We start from the raw sequence: 19387 nt of genomic DNA, 5'->3' as shown, positions 1-19387 counted from the left end.
AACCAGTCATTTCTCCAGACTAGATTCCACTGTGAAAAAGACCACATTTAATACAAAATAAATGTGCTAATCCAGGGGCAGCACATTAACTTTATATGAATTATAAAATGACAGAATTAGGTAAAGGTCTATGTCTCTAGGCATTTGTCTCAAATGGATTTTCAAGCTTTAACACGTACCTATTTTTAGCTTAGGAGAAGAATTCTTCCTCATGCCAACAAAATCCTCTATTAACCACACCGAAACTCCTTAAATGAATGCCTCTGAAAGCTGGTACAAGTCAAGGATCAAGGCACAATCATTAATATGCAAGCGGCTAAAACCATTGAGGATTTTGTTCATTTTAGCATTTCACAGGACTCCCAAGCGTGAACCTCTTTACCAAAATCCCTCAGGAAGATGTCTTCCCTGAGGAACTGGTATACTCTTACAGACAGAGCTAGCGACGGGAAACTTGTTTCCTCCTAGCCATGATTTCCAGGAAGTTCAAAAGTCAAATTTCATACTTGGTAACAGCAACATGTTCACCTTTCATTTTCACTGATCTTGTGTTTCTTCCTTTCTGTTCATAGTTACTGCTGTTGTATTTGTCTTATTTTGGTATAGGGTGCTTCAACTGTTTTTGGGAAATGGGCTAGGTATAAATACATTTCAAATACAGACCAAGCAAATATCGTAAGCAAATACTGCAATTACTTTTAGAACACCTTAATAAAAGAGCAGTATTTCAGAGTCACCTTAATACACACCTATATTTGACACTAGCAGTCCTGAGCTCATTAAGTTCCCAATTCCCTGATTTTACCAAGAACAGATCTATTTCCTGAGTGCAACCCTAGCTATCTTCATCAGTCCCCACTCTGGGGAGGCAGGGCCCCAAGGCTAAGGGATTAGGAGTTGTATGTGCTTAGCTCTGTAACCCTACATAAGTCATTAACATCTGATTACCTCAGTTTCCTCCTTCATAACAAGAGGACAACTAATTCTCAGCCTCCATGACAAAACTCATTATGATTAGGTAAATGCGGAACTGCTCTTAGAAGTAACAGTGCGGTATTACTATCATACACATTAGAAGCCTAATGAGCTTAAAAACGTTATACTCACGGTAAAAATTTTTCATTCCAAATTCACAGTTTCTTTGGCAACAACACGAAAGGGCAGAGAAGTTATATAAACACTCAGCGACGCAGATACCAAATAATGAAAAAAAAAAGCATTTCTATACATAAAACATTATTTATACCTGTTTTCAGTTTTTACATTAATATGTAAACATCCCATTATCCAAAAATAGAAAAAAACAAAACAAAAGCAAAAAAACAAATTAAACAGCTGGTGAGTTTTCAAGTGTCTTTGCTGACTGATCCAAAACACCAAACACCATAATTCAATAATTCAATAATTCAATGATAAAGGAAAACCAAAGTGAACCAAACTGGTAAGAGAGCTATTAAGTATCAATATATAGCAAAATCACAATTAACCAGAATGCTCCAACTTCTTGGTTAACTGGCTATTTACAAGAGAACTCCTCTTGTTTTAACAGTTAGTTCAGAAAAATCTTTCCACACTGAACCACTTCACTCTCCTGGCTCAAAAGTACAAAATGCCAGACAGTTTTATTTTGATGAGTCAGGATCATGTGGTATATCTTGGGGCACCTCTCAGAATATATATAATTTCTCTGCAGTTTTGTTAGAGGCAGAAAACTAAAGTGAACTGGAGTTTCTGGTTTTAAATAAATCCCTGACATTACAAGCTTATTGTCTTCCTTTTGCCTCATTCTCCTAAAAAGGGAGTGCAGCAAAAAGTTCTAGCTAGCAAGATTTTACAGTTAGTTGCAGGCATGCCTACATATACAGGTTCAAACAAACATGGTAGTTCAACGACTTTACCCCTCCGGACTATTTCTTCTGCTTAATAAATATGCCCAGTAACATGAGTTATATGTAATGGGTCCACTGTTTTCTGGATATCAAATTTTAAATTCGTATTCCTTATGTATTCCTTGTTTGGAATCTTTTCTCTAAAAACAAAAGAAAATCATTAATGAAGGTAACTTGCAAAACCAGTAGAGATGTAGATTTTTGCTAATGGAATCAAATTGTGCTTCCTATATTATTAATTCATAACCTCTTGAACAATCTTTATAATGTTATGAAAAAACAAACGAGTTCTCTAAGAAATTAGGTGCAGAACTCCTCAAAGCCATAAAATAATAAGAGTTGCTGGGAGAAGTTACCTTCTGATTCTCTTAGTACAAGTTCAGTGTTCCGGACCCACACCGTTGGTAGCATACAGGAGGATTTTAGGTGGTATACAACACAGAGCTAAATAATGCAGAATCACAGTGAGAATGTCATTCCCTTTACAATTCTCTTTCATTCTTCTCATAATCCCACAGAGAGAGCCCCATTTTGGTGCTGGGTAACATCTCTCTCACTGCAACACACAGCAGGCTTCTTGGATTCAACACCTTAGCAGACATTAGTATCTAGTTAGAATTTAATAACATTTCTTGTTTTAATTTTATTTTGTTGTTACCCTTTATTCATGGTAAATTGATGCCGGTTTTCCTCTTGGAGTAGAGATTAGTTTGTTTTTACAATATTTTAAAATTTAAAGATAATATTAAGAAATAATACTTATATATAATACTTAAGTGATTCAAGTTTGGGAAACAATGGTTATAATTTAACAAACCACATTTTTAAAAAGTGATTTCAAAAGAAACTACAAACATGGTCTAGAAAGGAAACATAGGTTATTGTGTTTTCAGTACTTGTGATGTTCAAAAGATGCGCTTATAACAGCTTTCTCATACATCAAGTGATTTCCAGAGTTTAGATTCAAGCAAAAATATAAGATGAAAAGAACCAATTCCACACCATCCTAGACTTCATAAACTCATGGTACCTTAAATGTGCAAATAATCTGATATTTAGCAAGTTGTTTTAAATATAAACTTTGTGGCATCTTTTTATTTGGGCTATACCCATGCCTCATAAAGGCGAACCCAGGTCATAGAGTTCCCACTCGGTCCTCAGAGCATGTACCACATACATTTTTGATTGAACTCTTCAGAAGGATTCAGGACTGCTGGCCAAGTCTTCCAATGGCATCTGACTGTTCTTCCACTGTTATGGCCCTGGAGGGAGAAGTCTCTTCCTCTGAATAATAATCTCATGGCTAATATGAAGTTTGCCTAACAGGTACTATATGCTCCCAGGCATGCCATGCTGACTTGAAACAAAAAGGATAGCTGGAGAAAAAGAAAGCAGAGCTTCTTGATTGTGGTGAACAGTTTCTTCATCACAGTGGCAGTTAAATATACTCCCTCCTTTTTCCCCAGAAGCCAAGGCAGTATGTCTGAAGGATGGGGTCAGACATCATAATCAGGAGCCTTGCCCTGGGCTTGCCTTAGCCAGATCTGTAGTGTAACAAACGCTCCCACGGTCACGTGAAAGAAAAGCTGCCAGAGGTTGCGCAGTTCATAGAGATACATGTTGCACAGACAGATTAAACCAAAAGTCAAAAAAGATTTGACATTCCGCCAGCCGGTGTAGTAGACAAGTAAATAACACTGTTCAAAATATAAAATGAAAGATGATTAGGGTTACAAGAAAAGAAACAGATGCTTCTACTATAAAATATTAACAGGCCAGAGAGTAAAATATGAGGGGATTTTTCATCTACAGATAAGATAATGTAACATCTTTAAGACATTCGCTGTGAAAGCTGTACAGCTTGAAAAGAAAACAGATTTTTCCTTTTATGTTTTTCATTTGTCAAAAGATACAACATTTTATATCACATGTAAAATGGAGTTACAAGTGGATAACTCCCTTGCAAACAGCCTGAACACATTCCTCAAGGGGACAGGCAACTCTGAAGCATTCTCAAGGTCTAAGGGGATTCCATCTCTCATGGTCATCCCAGAAAAGTACAAAAAACTCAACCAAACTATAGCAAAATGGACTCTTATATAACCTGAATCTGCATATTAATGAAATCAACAAATACTTACTGATCCCCCATTAAGTGCAAGGAACTAAGCAAGGTAGAGGATCTGAGTGAATGTTTGAGCTAGAATTCATTCAACAGATGCTTATTGAGGTCCTGCTACAAGTTAGGCATTGTTCTCTAGTTTCAAGTAACCAAATGAAGCCCTTGCTCACATGGAGCTTACATTCTAGTGTAGGAAGAAAGATTATATATACATAAGAGATTAGATAGAGGATATAAAATATCAAATAGTTATGCCTTAAAATAAAAGACTGAAAAGGGGACAGAGCATATGATGATTGCTATTTTCAAAAATATAGTAAAGAAACTACTCTCCCAACCCCCAAATCCGGGTATTCACCTTTTCCTGCTTTATTTTTCTCCACAATGTAACTATAAACACACTTTAAAAATATGCTTGTTTTGTTTGTTATCTATATTCATGAGAGGAGAGATTTTTGATTGTCTTGTTCACTCATTTATCTCCAGTGCCCAGAACAGTGCCTGGCACATAGTAATTGCTCAGTAAAAATCTGACTGAATAAACTGTTTTATAGACGAGATCTAAAATTCACAATCTGTTAAATATAGAATCATATGTGATTACAAAGTCTTAACAAAGAAGCACAGGTCTTTGTGTGAAATTGTATCCAGGCTTCAGTATAGGAAGGGCTTTAAGGTGTTTGCAACAATGCACAAAGAATATGGAAATGTTCTGTTAAATCTGTTCTTACACAAATCAGGACTTTGCGTTACTTAAAAAGAAGACGGATATCCAAGCAAAATGAACTGGAAGCATTATTTTATTTCAGTGATTTGCATTGTGTAAAAAATGTTGGAAAAATAATTTTTCCTTTTGAAATAATTTTAGTCTTAGAGAAGAGTTGTAAAAACAGTAAGTCCTTGTATAGCCTTCATTCAGCCTGTTCCCTTTAATGGTATCCTCTTGCATAACCACAGTACAGTGATCAAACCAGAAAATTAACACTGATAAAATACTGTAGACTAATCTATAGACTTTATTGGAATTTTGCCAGTTGTCCCACTAGGGCCCTTTTTCTGGTCCAATTCAATCCAGTATTCCCTACTGCATTCAGCTGTCCTATCTCTTCAAATCTGTTATAGCTCTTCAAGTCTTTGTTTTTCATAACCTTGACAATCTAAAGAGTATCAATTATTTTGTAGAAAGTTATTTTGTAGAATGTCCCTTAATTTTATTTTGCCCGATATTGTCTCAAGACTGAACTGAGGATATGTAGTTTGGGCAAGAATACCACAGAGGTGATGTGCAATGTATCTTATAATTGGTGATGTTAATTTTGACCTCTTGGTAAGATGGGGTCTAACAGGTTTCTCCACTGTGAAGTTAGTATCTTCCCCTTTGTAATTAATAAGTATATTGTGGGAAGAGAAATATAGACATTCCCAGGTGAAAGACTAAGAGAATTTGGCACTTAAAGAGGCACCCGAAAAGAATGACTTAAGGAAGTTCTCGAAGCAGAAAGGAAACACTAAAAGAAAAAACCCTGGAACACTGGGAAAGCAAAAAGCACCGTCAGCAAAAATATAGATAAATGTAATAGGTACTCCCTCTCCTCCTGAGATTTCTAAATTAGGTTTGATGGCCGAAGTAAAAATTAATAACACGGTCTGATGTGGTTCTAAATGTATGTAGAGGAAATATTCAAGACAAATTATAAATAGGGGACAAAGAGACATAAAAGGAGATACAATTTCTGTGTTTCACTTGAACTAGTAAAATGACAACACCAAAAAACTGCTAAGTATGTGTAATGTAATACCTAGAGCAACCATTTACAAGCTATGCAAAGAGATAAACTCAAAACCACTACAGATAAATAAAAATGGAGTTCTACAAAAACATTCACATAACCCACAGGAAGGCAGGAAAAAGAAAACAGAAAAATGAAAAACAGAAAACAAAAAATAAGATGGCAAACTTAAGCCCTAATATATCAATAATTATATTAAGTGTAATGGCCTAAATACAATTAAAAAAACAGAGATTTGCAGAGCAGATTTAGAAACAGTTTTTAATCTGTCTACCAGACACTCACTTCAAATAATGTAGGCAAGATGAAAGTAAAAAGATGGAGAAGGATATATTATATGCAAACATTAATCAAAAGAAAGCATGAATGGCTGTATTACTATCAGATAAATATAAAATTATTTCAAAAAAGGGCTAGAGTGGGATATATCATCATATATTATATATATTTTTATATTATATAATGATATAACATATAATGATAAATGGATCAATCCATCAAGAAGGCAATAATACTAAATGTGTATGAACCAAACAACAGAGCTACAAAATAGGCAAAGCAAAAACTGATAGAACTGAAATGAGAAATACACCAATCCACAATTATAACTTAAAACTTCAATACTTCTCTCTCAACTGACAGAGCTAGATAGAAAATCAACAAGGATACAGAAAAGCTGAATACCATCGACCATCATGATCTACCTGAGAACTATAAAGCATTTACTTAGTTATAGTAGAAAACATATTCTGTTTAAGTGCCCATGGGACATATACCAAGACAGACCATATTCTGAGCCATAGAACAAATTTCAACAAATTTAAAAGAACAGAAGTCACACAGAGTGTTTTCCAACCACAGTGGAATCAAACTAGAAATAAATAATAGAAAAAAACTGAAAAATCTTCAAACTCTTGGAAGCAAAACAAATGCAAGACAAAATTCTAAATAATCCATAGGTCAAAGAGGAAGCCACAAGGAAAAAAATATTTAAAATACATTGAATTAAATGAAAATAAAAATGGAATGTATCAGCCAAATTATGGAAGAACCCAAATATCCATTGACTGATGAATGGATAAAGAAAATGTGGTGTATACATACAATGGAATATTACTCAGCCATAAAAAAGAATGAAATAAGTCAGAAAGAAACAAATGCCATTTGAGTTCACTCATATATGGAATTAAAAAAAAAAAGAAACAGATGAACACAGGGAGGGAAAAGAGAAAAGCTAACCAGGATAAAGACTCTTACTATACAGGACAAACTGCAGGTTCTGGAGGGGAAGTGGGTGGGAGGATGTGTTAAACAGGTGATGGGTATTAAAGAGGGTACTTGTGATGAGCACTGAGTGCTGTAAGTGATTAAATCACTAGATTCTACACCTGAAACTAATATTACACTCTGTTAACTGGAATTTAATAAAAACTTGAAAAAATAAAAATAAAAATTAAAAAAAAACAAAAAAATGGAAAAAAGGCAACATATCAAAATTTATGAAACACAGATAATAAAGTGCTCAAAGAGGGAAAGTTATAACACTAAATGTATATATTGCAAAAGAGAAAATTCTCAAATCAATTATTTAAGCTCCCATCTCAAGAACCTAGACAAAGAGCCAAGTAAACCAAAGCAAGCTTGAAGGAGGAAGTAATAAAAGAGAAGAAATCAATAAAATCGAATATTGGAAAAAAACAACAAAACAAAGAGCAGGTTCTTTGAAAAGATCAATGAAATTAACAAGACTGCTAGAGAAAAAGATCCAAATTACCAACATGAGGAATGAAACAGAGAATATCACTACAGATCCTACAGACACCAAAAGGATAGTACGGAAATACTATGACCAACTCTACACACATAAATTTGAGAAGATGAAATAGACCACTTCCTCATAAAATACAAACTATCATAATTCATCTAAAAATAATTTGAATAACCCTGTAAGTACTAAGAAAATGGAACTTAATACAGATTATATAGCCACAGTAATCAAAACTATGTGGTACTGGCACAGAGACTGACACAAAGATCAATGAAACAGAATACTAAGCACAGAAGCAGGTTCACACAAATATGCCTGACTGATGATGTTTCACAAAGATGCAAAAGCAATTCAGTGGAGGAAAAAGATAGCTTTTTCAACAAATGGAGCAACTGGCCATTCATCCACAAGCAAAAAAATCCCCATAACTAAAAACACACAAAAAAACCTTGCAATCTAATCATCTAAGTCTCATATTTTATACAATCTTATACCAAATTTAATTAATAATGGATCATGAACTTAAATGTAAAATATAACACTATGAAACTTTCACAAGAAAAGAAAGGAGAAAATCTTCAGAGTCTAGGAGTAGGCAAAGAGTTCTTGAATCGATGGAATTATAATAGTGAGTGGTGACAGACGGTAGCTACACGGCATAGCACGTAAACTTGTTCAACCTCTATGGTGTACACCTGAAACTAATGTAACACTACCCGTCAACTTCTACTTCAGTGAAAAGAAAAAAAAAAAGTTCTTAGACCTGAAACCTCAAGCATTTTCCATAAAGGAAAAAACTGATAAAATGAACTTTAGCAAAATTAAAAACTTTTGCTCTGCAAAAGACCTAAGAGGATGAAAAGACAAGGTACAGACTGGGATAAGATACTTGCAAATAACATTTCTGACATGGGACTAATGTCTAGAATATACAAAGAACTCTCAAACTGGACAGTAAAAAACAAACAACCCAATTAGAAAAGAGGCAAAAGACATGAAAAGACATTTTACCCAAGAGGACACACAGATAACAAATAAGTGCAAGAAACCATGTTCAACATCATTAGCCACCAGGGTTAAATGCAAGTTAAAATCAATACGAGGGATCACTACACACCGACCAGAATAGCAGTGATAACAACAAATGCTGGAAAGGATGCAGAGAAATGGGAGCATTCACACACTGCTGGAGGGTATGCCACTCTGGAAAACAGTTTGTCTGTCTCAATAAAACTAAGCATGCAACTACTATAAGACCTAGCAACTGCACTCCGCTGCATTTATCTCAGAGAAATGAGTCTTCATCTTCACACAGAAACCTATACATGAATGCTCATAGCAGATTTATAATAGCCCCAAATTGGAAACAGTCCAGATGTCCTTCAATGGATGAATGATTAAAATAAACTGTGGTGCCACCACACCATACCATTCAGCAACAAAAAGGAACAAAACATTGATATATGCAACAACCTGGAAAAATCTCCAAAGAATTATGAGGAGTAAAAAAAATAACAATCACAAAAGGTTACAACCTATATGGTTCCCTTTATAGAACACTGCTTAAAATGAGAAAATTATAGAAATGAAGAACACATTAGTGGTTGCCAGAGATTAAGAGGCCGGAGGGAAGTGGATGTGGCTATAAAAGGGCAACCTAAGGGGTCTCTGTGGTGATAAGAATATTCTACATCTTCACTGTGCTGACACACACATCCTGGTTGTGATAATGTATTATAGTTGTATACGCTGGTACTACTAGGGGAAGCCAGGTAAAGATTATATATCTCTCTTACAACAATTATAATGATCTCAAAATAAAAAGTTGAATAAGGAAACCAACTTTATACTCAACGTATTTGTCTGCAACTTACTGTATAAACAACTAACATACACACTACGCGCATACACATACAAAAAGAGAGTGAGACAGAAGTGCTGCAAAATGTTATAAAGTGGTGGCTCTAAGTGTACCAGTCTTTCAACTTTTCTGGAAGTCTGAAAGTTTTCAAGGTAAAGCACTGAGGGGGGAAAAAGAACAGTCTCTAGTTTCTAGGTCCTTTGATATACTATTTCAAATGTTCCACAGCAAGATGACTCCTATCTTGTTGAGCTCTGTGCATCCAGAAGTCCCCAGAGCCTGGTAGCCATTCAGGTCTGATCTAATGATGATTAAAAAAATCCTGACACCAGCAGATGGAGCATGTTATATGGTAACAGGTAATCACATGTTTCACTCTGGAAAAAACCAGCATTATTATCACTCTGCTCAGCATATGTGGAAAGCATGCAGCTTCCTGTCTGTCAGTGAGAAGAAAATTGGCTTTCTGCTTTTCTTTTTTAAAGCATGAATTTGTTTAATTTCTCTCCAGTAAAAGAACAGCTGAGCAACAGTGCTCCCCTTAGAACTCTTTTCAGCTATTTTGAGGAATGTGGCAGAGGTGCGCCTCTACGAGCAACACCACTGCTTGGGAGGCCCAAGACTGGAGTTCGAGTCACTAACCGGCTATAGGAACATCTGGGCCTCACTCAAAAAGGGCAATGGTAACTTTAGTGTGGGACGTTCTGTGAGGACTTAATGGTACAAGGAATGTAAAGAGCTTATTGGCACACATAAGAGCTCAATACACTTTGTTATTATTAGTATTTAAAATTATTTCATTAAGGCAAAACAGCCAAAAGTACATTTTACAAGAATTACTCATGAAATTATTTTAAAGTTAACATTTACCTCACATTATTTTAGAATATGAAATAATGCATATAAAGATAATAAAATTGTAATTTTATAGCATAAAAAATTATACAAATATAGAATTTTGCTTACAGACAGCCTAAGATAGTGGAATGAATACAATATTTAAAATCAGAAGACCTAGACTTAAGTCCTGACTCCAGCACTCACTGGCCATGTGATTTCCAGATAGGACTCAAACTGCCTCAAATTTCTCATCTTCAAAAATGAGATAATATCGTCTGTGTGATAGCAGAGATTAAAGTTTTAAAAAATCTACCCAAGAATATTTCATAAAATTAAAGCACTTGTGACATTAACAAATGCAAGTTTTCACATTTCCTGCATGAAATGTCGTTCATTATAATTAAATCTGTCAAACTAGATAGAAAATTTCTAAATACAAGTAATTCAGAAAAATTTGAGGAGTTTAAAAAAGAGGACCACCTGAAACTAAAAATATATTTTTAATAAACGTTTACTTTTTTGTTGAGCGAGAGAAAGGGGGACAGAGGATCTGAAACAAGCTCTGTGCTGACAGCAGCAAGCCCAATGCAGGGCTCGAACTCACGAACTGAGAGATCATGACCTGAGCCAAAGTCAGATGCTCAACTCACTGAGCCACTCAGGTGCCCCTGAAACTAAAATTTTTAATCCATCTTTACATAAAGTCAAATGCATATATTCAAAGTATTTCACTAGAGACTTCTACTGAGTTTTAGGTAGTCTTATATTTTCAGTCCCAAAGCAAAGGTTTCTAACATTTTTTCTATGTAAGCCAGAGAAATGTGTCACTTATAAAAGTTAGGTCAAAAGGTCTTGCTTGCTCTACTGTGTTTCAGCAAAGACACTCCCAAGTTTGGGTAACTGGCATGGCTACCCCTCCTTTCCCTACGAATCTGTGCTTCCTCTCCTAGAAATGTGAGTACCCATCTCCGTATTACCAGCTGCAAAAACTCCGTGCTCCTTAAGTCTCATATCTATCCTGTCTTCAAGTCCTAGGAGTCTTCCTCCTCAATGTCCTTCCCTCATCCCCCATTCCTACCAGCATTACCAGAATTTACACTCTCATTGCCATCTGCCTGAACTAATGGAATCAACTTCCAACTAATTTCCTTTCTTCCAATTTCTCCGCTCTGGCAATCCACCCTATTCCTCACTACTGAATTAAATATCCTAAAATCCTGCTTTTGTTGTTCCCTGTTCAAAGACTTTCCCAAAAGTACAAAATTCTCATGCTGAAGTATAAGCAGAGCCCTGAAGCTGAGTAATAAATCACCCAAAAAAAATCTAGAAGTAGCCTTTATCACCACAGGCAGATGACATGGTACCACGGAAACCAGGCACAGGAGGGAGTTAACATGAAGTTCACTGGGATCTAACTACATTCAAAATGGAGATGTAGGTCACAAAGCTAACAGGTTCAAACTAAAAGAGAGGCAAAGAATTCAGACATTATTTTTATTTATTTAAAGTGCACAAGCAATGATTATAATTGATACTGAAACAAACAATAACAGGAAAGTGTTTCTTAAACATTGAAGAGACCCTACCTGGTAAAGGCAGGCTGCTGTTCCAAGGAAAAATGCAACAATGTAATTAAAATCTTCACCATCACTCTGCAAAAACAAAATTAAAAATTACTTTTTTTGGTGGAAGTCCATTTCCAAGAGTAATCTACCAGGATAGGCTACAACCATGTTTGTGCACAAATGGTCGAATTTTTCCCAAAGAGTTATATAAAAATTTTCAAGAGTCCTAAAAGCCCCAAGGAATGCGAGATACAGAAAGACTACCAGTGTTCCTCTATGTCTTGGTCCATCAGTTTCATCTTACCCATGGGAAAGGTGAAATGAAATGGAATCATTCATGCCAAGGGATTTTTTAAATGGAGCCGGAGCCCATTAAGGAGATGACCAGATAAAACCACGAACTTTGAGCTGGGCCAAACTACAAATATTCTTAGGCCTCTGCCCAAACACCTGCAATTTGCTATAGTGAGAGACTTTGCTTAGAGAGAGACCTAGCAATCAATTATATACAGACAAGATTAGTTTTCTGCTGCCAACACCAGACAAAATAATTTGTAAACAACAACAAAAGAAACCCATTCCTTTTTGTCTTGTTTAAACCCTGGATTTTTGTACCCTAAAGGAACACAATATGAGTTGCTACCCAAATCTGTGCTCCCCAAGTTGCACTTCTGAGATCCTAAACAAATGCTTTTATTTCAGCTCTGCCTCTTTTCTCAATCAACCCGAGAAAAGATAAAAGCCAATGGGAAAGTTTCCACATAAGGTAAAAAGCCTTTCTTCTCTCTACTGAAAAAAACATATAAAAATGTACAACACCCCAGTGGCCTATAAAGTCAGTCCTGCTCACTTGGATCACTACTTGACTCAAATAAATATTGACAAACTTAACTATCTAGTAAGCATATCACTGAATCATCCAATAAAATAATCTGACATGATTTTGAAAAAACGCCCAACGAAACTGAAAAGTTACTGTCCACTAGAGTGTGCTAAATCCCAATGAGGACAGTCAGACACGCTCCGCTAGAAAAATAGCCACCCAGAGGACGAACAGAGATACATCATGCATAGAATGATTCTTTTCAAAGAAAACTGACGGAAAACTAATAGGAAACCCAAGTTTTTCTATTCTCTTCTAATTTCTCTTAAGTATATTTAATTTCTTTCAGTGTTTTTATGAAGTAAAGCATAAAGCCCAGGCAGGAGCATTGAATTTTGCCCTTATTTTAAAAAAGGATCTTTATACAATGAAAATTTTCACAAGACATGGGAATTTCTCTCATGACCTTGTCTTCATGAAATAATATACAAAGAAAACTCCTTTTCCACTTGCTACTGGGCAACAGAACTGACAGGAAGGCAGAGGGACAGTGGCTTATCCTGGTGAGATGATCTTAAAATAGGAACATTAATCTGTCTGGGATGCTTAGGCCAGTTCTTCCAGGCCTTCAGAGGCATGGAAGGTCAACACTAAACATTTCTAAATTTAATAATTCTAAGACTTTAACTTCTTTTTTCTTAATGCTTTCCTTTTTAAATGGTCTTTTTTTTCTGATTATAAAAGCATATGTTCACTGTACAGAATTTAGAAAATGGACTGTTACAAAGAAGAAATTCATACATCCTGTAATACCAGAACTCTGGGAGGATTACCACTAACCATTCCATGTACTTCCTTCCAATCTTTTCTGCACAAAAATATATGTACGTTAAAACAAACTGAATCATGCTTTTATATATTGCTTTTTAGTACTACACATTATATCACAAACACTTTCTCAAAATACTAAATATTCCTCAACCACATGATTTGTAGCAATTATATAACCTTTCACTGTGGGGATATACCATTAATTTAATGATCCTACGGTTGGATATTATTTTTCCCTCAATTTACATTATCACTTTATAGCTCTCTTAATTGCCTTTGGAACACTTAACAGCATGTTTCTGGAGTCAGTCAGACCTAGGTTCAAATCTTTACTTACTATCTGTATGGCCTTGGACTATTTAGCAAACTTCAATTTCCTTTTTTCAAAAATAAAAGCTGTAGACATTAAATAACATTTACAAAGACATAGAACTGTTAACTGGCACACAGTAGGTCCTCAAAAAACATTCACCAACTTCTCTCTCCCTGAGGTTCCTGTCTGCATCATTTATCAGGTAATTAGGTTACCTTCTAGTATTTTTTTTTTTTTAATATTTTGAGAGAGAGAGCAACAAGTGCATGAGGGAGGGGCAGAGAGAGAGGGAGACAAAATCCCAAGCAGGCTCCATGCTGTCAGTGCAGAGCCCAAAGCCAGGCTCGATCTCACGAACCCTAAGATTGTGACCTGAGCCAAAATCAAGACTTGGTCGATTAACTGACTGAGCCACCTAGGTGCCCCTTTCTAGTATTGTTTAACCCTGTAGTATACTGGTTTTACCTTCTCAAGTAGACGCAAACCTTTCTTTTTCTTTTTAATTGATATATTATTGACATATATAACATTATATTAGTTTCAGGTGCACAATGTAATAATTCTATAGTTGTATACACTGCAAAATGATCACCATAATAAATCTAGTTATCATCTATTTATCTATTTATTTGTATGTTACCATACAAAGTTACAAAATTTTTTCTCTTGTGATGAGAACTTTTTAAGATTTACTCTTAGCTATTTTCAATATACAACCCAAAACTGCTGACTGTAATCACCATGTTAACATTATATCCCCATGATTTATTTTATAACTGGAAGGTTGTACTTCTTGACCCCCCTTTACCCATTTTGCCCACCCTCCAATCCTGTCACCTTAACCTCTCTTCAAGGCAGAAAATCAGTCTTACTACTTGCATGAAACTGCACGTAGTAGGAATTCAACAAATGCATTCCAGGTAAAGTTAAGCTTTAAAAAAATCTTTATTTTTACTTCCTAAAGAGAAGACTATCTATAAACCTATTCTTCCATTCAATAAATATTCATTAAACACTTATGAGCCAGGCACTGTATTACTACACCCAGGATAGAAGACAAAATTAAGTCCATATGAACTCAAGGAGCCTACTTTCTAATCAAGAAGGCAGGTACATCAACCAACAATTCACACTCAAAGTAAGAACTGATGGGATAAATGCGTGTACAGGATACAAGGGGAGCCTACTGGAGATAGATCTAATTCTGCCTGGAGTAAAAAAGGGTCAGAAAAGGTTTGCTCAAGGAAGTAACGCTTAATCTGGGTCTTGATTAAGAATGAACTAGTGGAAAGGTAGACAAAATAGGGAAAGAATTCCAGGCAAAGAGAGTAGCACATACAGTCTCAAGGAAGGAAGAGCCTAGGATGACTTCATGTCTTCTCGTTAAGGCAACATTTGAATGATACCATTCAATAAGGTGGGACTATAGGAGGAAAAGTAGGTTTGAGAGCAGAAAACACTGAGTTTGCTTTTAATTTTTAAATAAATTTTTATTTTTATTTTTGAGAGAGAGATAGAGATAGACATGAGCATTAGCATGTGAGAGGCAGAGACAGGGAGACACAGAATCTGAGGCAGGCTCCAGGCTCTAGGCTGTCATCACAGAGCCTGACACGGGGCTCAAACCCAGGAACTGTGAGATCATGATGTGAGCTGAAGTCAAACGCTCGACCGACTGAGCCACCCAGGTGCCCCTTACACGGAATTTGTTTTGGACATGCTATTTTGGAGGTGTCAATGTGACAACCAAATAAACATATGTCATAGATATTTAAGTCAGCTTCAGTAAAGGGTTGGATCTAGAGATCTTAGGTTAGTCATCTATTTAGATAGTTGTTAAATGAAAGGCCTATGACAATCAAGCATAAATCTTAATACTTAATTGGCTCCTAGCTGGAGAGAGAAAAAAACACTATAAAGGATATTTGGAATCAGTTGTAGAAATTTGAATATGAACTTAATAATAGATAATACTGCATTGACCTTAAAAATCTTTGATGTAATAAAGGTAGTGTGGATCTATAGAATTCCTAGCCCATAAGGCATACATACTGAATAATTTTGAAATAAACTATCACAATACCTACAATTTTACTTTCAAATGATTCAGGAAAGAAACAGAAAAAAGGGTAGGTAGGTATACAGGTGGGTGCTAATTGTACTGTTTTTTAAATATTTCTGTAAATTTGAATTCTTCTAAAATAAAATGTGCAGTAGGGGGGAAGGGGGATAGAAATTTTTTTTTAATGCTATGTAACCACTAAAATGAACGTAACAGATCTCCAATTACGGACATTAAATGATCCCCTACATATCATTAGGTGGAAAAAATGCAATTAAGTATGAAGAATATACTACTGGGGGCGCCTGGGTGGCTCAGTCAGTTAAGCATCTGACTCTTGATTTTGCCTCAGGTCATATCTCACAGTTCTTGAGTTTGAGCCCTACTTTGGGCTCTGTGCTGACAGCACAGAGTGTGCTTGGGACTCTCTTTCTCTCTGCCCCTCCCCTGCTTACGCTCTCTCAAAATCAACTTAAAAAAAAAAAAAAAAGAGTACACTGCCATTTGTATTAAAATACTTCGAAAAGAATAATTATTTAAGTAAAATTACAAATACATATGTACTAGCAGATGCAAATAATCTCTTTAGAAGGATAACCCAGTGGTTAATTCTAGGGAAGACAAATGAGTAAAGAATTACTTATTGTGCCAATTACAGGCTCTGAAATTATAGAGTTTGAAACTATAGGCATGTGTACATTTTACTCTATGAGGGTATGTATGTACATGTGCATATGTGTATCTTCTTTCAAAAAGGTCATCATGAAAATATCCAAAGAGAAGGTGTAAAGTTAAGACGACTATAAAGCCAAGGGCAGAATTGGAGAACACCACTATTTAAAGGACAGGTGAAGGAAGAAGTTTACCAAATAACCTGAGGGACAGGAAGACAAAAAAATACAACAGGAGAAAATTGTTTCTTGGAAATAAAGGGATAAGACAATGTCAAGAATAATGTAAAATACAACTATTAATAGTGACTTATTTGCTTCTAAATTTTTAAAAATATTTCTGAAAATAAAGTTAGTTTTAAAAAATTTTTTTAATGTTTATTTTTATTTTTGAGGAGAGACAGAGTACAAGTGGGGGAGGGGCAGAGAAAGAGGGAGACACGGAATCTGAAACAGGCTCCAGGCTCTGAGCTGTCAGCACAGAGCCCGATGTGGGGCTCGAACCCATGGATCACGAGATCATGACCTGAGCTGAAGTTGGACACTAAAATGACTGAGCCACCCAGGTGCCCCTAAACAGTTACTTTTAAAATGAAAACCTGAACAGCATGTGCGAGGAGACAGGCCCCATAAGACAAGGCCTCAAGAGTGGCTGCAATATCTTGCAATCAGAAGGATACTGGTGAGCTTAACGGTCAGTATTTGAAAGAACTGAGGGCAGAAAAGAGATCACAATAGATTAAGAGAATAGAGGTAACGAAGTGGGAACAACCAGTCTATTCTTTCAAAAAATTAGAAGGGAACATACATCAAGAGGTTTTTAAAGATCAGCAAGTTACAGCATATTTATGAGCTAAGAGAAAGAGCCAGCAGAGAAAAAGCAAATGGAATGCAGGTGAGGGAATAACAGCTAGCAGTTGGGGAAGGTGGGAGAGAGGTTCAAGAGGGGGCACAGAAGTGTGTGTGAGGGAAGAGACGATAGAGTGATGAAGGCAGGGTGGGGCAGGGAAGGAAGGGGCAGAGGTAAAGTTCGAATAAAAGTTTTATTTTATTTTATTTATTTATTTATTTATTTTTACACAGTCTTGAGGTTTTTGTTCTTGTTTTTTTTACATTTATCATGCTATGAATTCATAGGGAATGAGCTCCAGCAGCTCAGGCTCCTTTCCACTGGTTCTCACAAAATGTGCATCTCTGGGTGGGGCAGGCTGGCGCTTCAGTTGAACCCAAGTACCTTTCTCCTGGACTTTCTTCTTTTTCTGATCGTTTTCCTTCACACGCTTCAGGAAGCTGTCTCAGGTCTTTGAGTGCTTAACATGCTTAATACTTACAAGAATTCTCTTAGCAAGAATCTTGCCCTTAACTTGTTCGTTTACAACAATGCCAACAGCATGGTGGGTAACATTGTAGACTCTTCCAGTTTTGCCACGGTAACATTTGTGGGACATTCCTTTTTAAACAGTGCCCATTCCCTTGATATCCACAATATCACCTTTCTTGTACATTCACATGTATGCTTCCAAAGGAACAACTCCATGTTTTCTAAAAGGCCTACAGAACATATAGTGAGTACCTCTCCTCTTTCCCCTTGTGTCGGTCATTTTGGCGAATTACTGAAAGATGGAGGTTCTGGCCAAAAGGTTGAATTAAAAATTTTAAAAACGTCACTTTCACCTTTAGGAGAATGCTAGGATACCAATATATTGCTTTGAAAACTAACAAATAGAGGGTCACTTGGGTGGCTCAGTCGGTTAAGCGTCCAACTTTGGCTCAGGTCATGATTTCACGATTTGTGGGTTCAAGCCCCACTTGGGGCTCTGTGCTGACAGCTTGGAGCCTGGAGCCTGCTCTAGATTCTGTGTCTCCCTCTCTCTCTGCCCCTCCCCGACTTGCTCGTGCGTGCTCTCTCTTTCTCTCTCTCTCAAAAATAAACGTTTAAAACAATTTCAAAACTAACAAATGGAAAGAATATTTTTTTAAATGTGAGGATGAAAAACATAACAGATGAACATATGGGAAGATGGGGGAGAAGAGGAGAGGGAAACAAACTACAGGAGAATTTAAAGAAAAAAATTTTTAATGCTTATTTTTAAGAGAGAGTGTACATGTGCACACAAGTGGGGGAGGGGCAGAGACAGAGGAAGACAAAGAATCCAAAGCAGGCTCCAGGCTCCGAGCTGTCAGCACAGAGCCCCACGCAGGGCTTGAACCTACAAACCGTGAGATCATGACCTGAGCCAAAGTCGGACACTTAACTGACTGAGCCATCCAGGAACCCTGAGACTCTTAACTACTGGGGGATGGGCTAAATGAGTGATGGGTATTAAAGAGGGCACTTGTTGTGATGAGCACTGGGTGTTGTATATAAGTGTGAATTACTGAATTCTACTTCTGAAACCAATATTGTACTGTATATTTTAACTAAAATTTAAATAAAAATTTTAAAAAATGAAAGGATGAAGAGAGGAACGGAGGCAATATATAATAATCATACAATGTTTTCAGATGATACTATTAAAATGTTTGTAATAATTGGGAAATATTCACTTTTTAATCTTAAGTGGAAAAAAGGGCACAAACATACAATGGATATGACATACATACAGGTACATATGTATGTATATGCATATATATAAAAATACAGAGAAAATTTGGAGATGATTTTTATTTTCTTTATACATTTTTCCCTCAACTCTTTAATAATGAACATAGAATCAGGAAATATACTTCTATTTCTTTGAAAACAAGCAAGCACTACATCTTAGCATAGATAGTATGCTACTAAATAAATCAAAACCTTCTGAATTTTAATTAGGTATTAACAAATCTATGGGAAATAAAGAACTTAAGGA

At 36.0% G+C, this 19387-nt stretch overlaps 1 protein-coding gene and 1 pseudogene across 6 annotated transcripts in view; both read right to left on the bottom strand.

The window, feature by feature from the left end:
- Positions 1-671: 671 nt before the first annotated feature.
- The window catches only part of SEC22A (SEC22 homolog A, vesicle trafficking protein), a 68405-nt gene continuing 49689 nt past the window's right edge, over positions 672-19387 (bottom strand). For 5 of the 6 annotated variants that reach the window (XM_027061007.2, XM_027061008.2, XM_027061009.2 and 2 more), the window contains 2 exons: positions 11857-11922; positions 672-3586 (listed from right to left, as the gene is read on the bottom strand). In XM_027061007.2, coding sequence (XP_026916808.1) covers positions 3386-3586; positions 11857-11922 — 267 coding nt within the window. In that variant the 3' untranslated portion in view covers positions 672-3385. The remainder of the gene's footprint in view (positions 3587-11856; positions 11923-19387) is intronic. The other variant, XM_027061010.2, reaches the window with a different exon arrangement.
- On the bottom strand, positions 13877-19228 carry LOC128315198 (60S ribosomal protein L21-like; annotated as a pseudogene).

The sequence above is a fragment of the Acinonyx jubatus genome, chromosome C2 (genome assembly GCF_027475565.1).
Source record: "Acinonyx jubatus isolate Ajub_Pintada_27869175 chromosome C2, VMU_Ajub_asm_v1.0, whole genome shotgun sequence".
Classification (NCBI taxonomy): domain Eukaryota; kingdom Metazoa; phylum Chordata; class Mammalia; order Carnivora; family Felidae; genus Acinonyx; species Acinonyx jubatus.
Note: the sequence above shows the minus strand (reverse complement) of the source record. Positions and strands in the feature narration are given on the sequence as shown.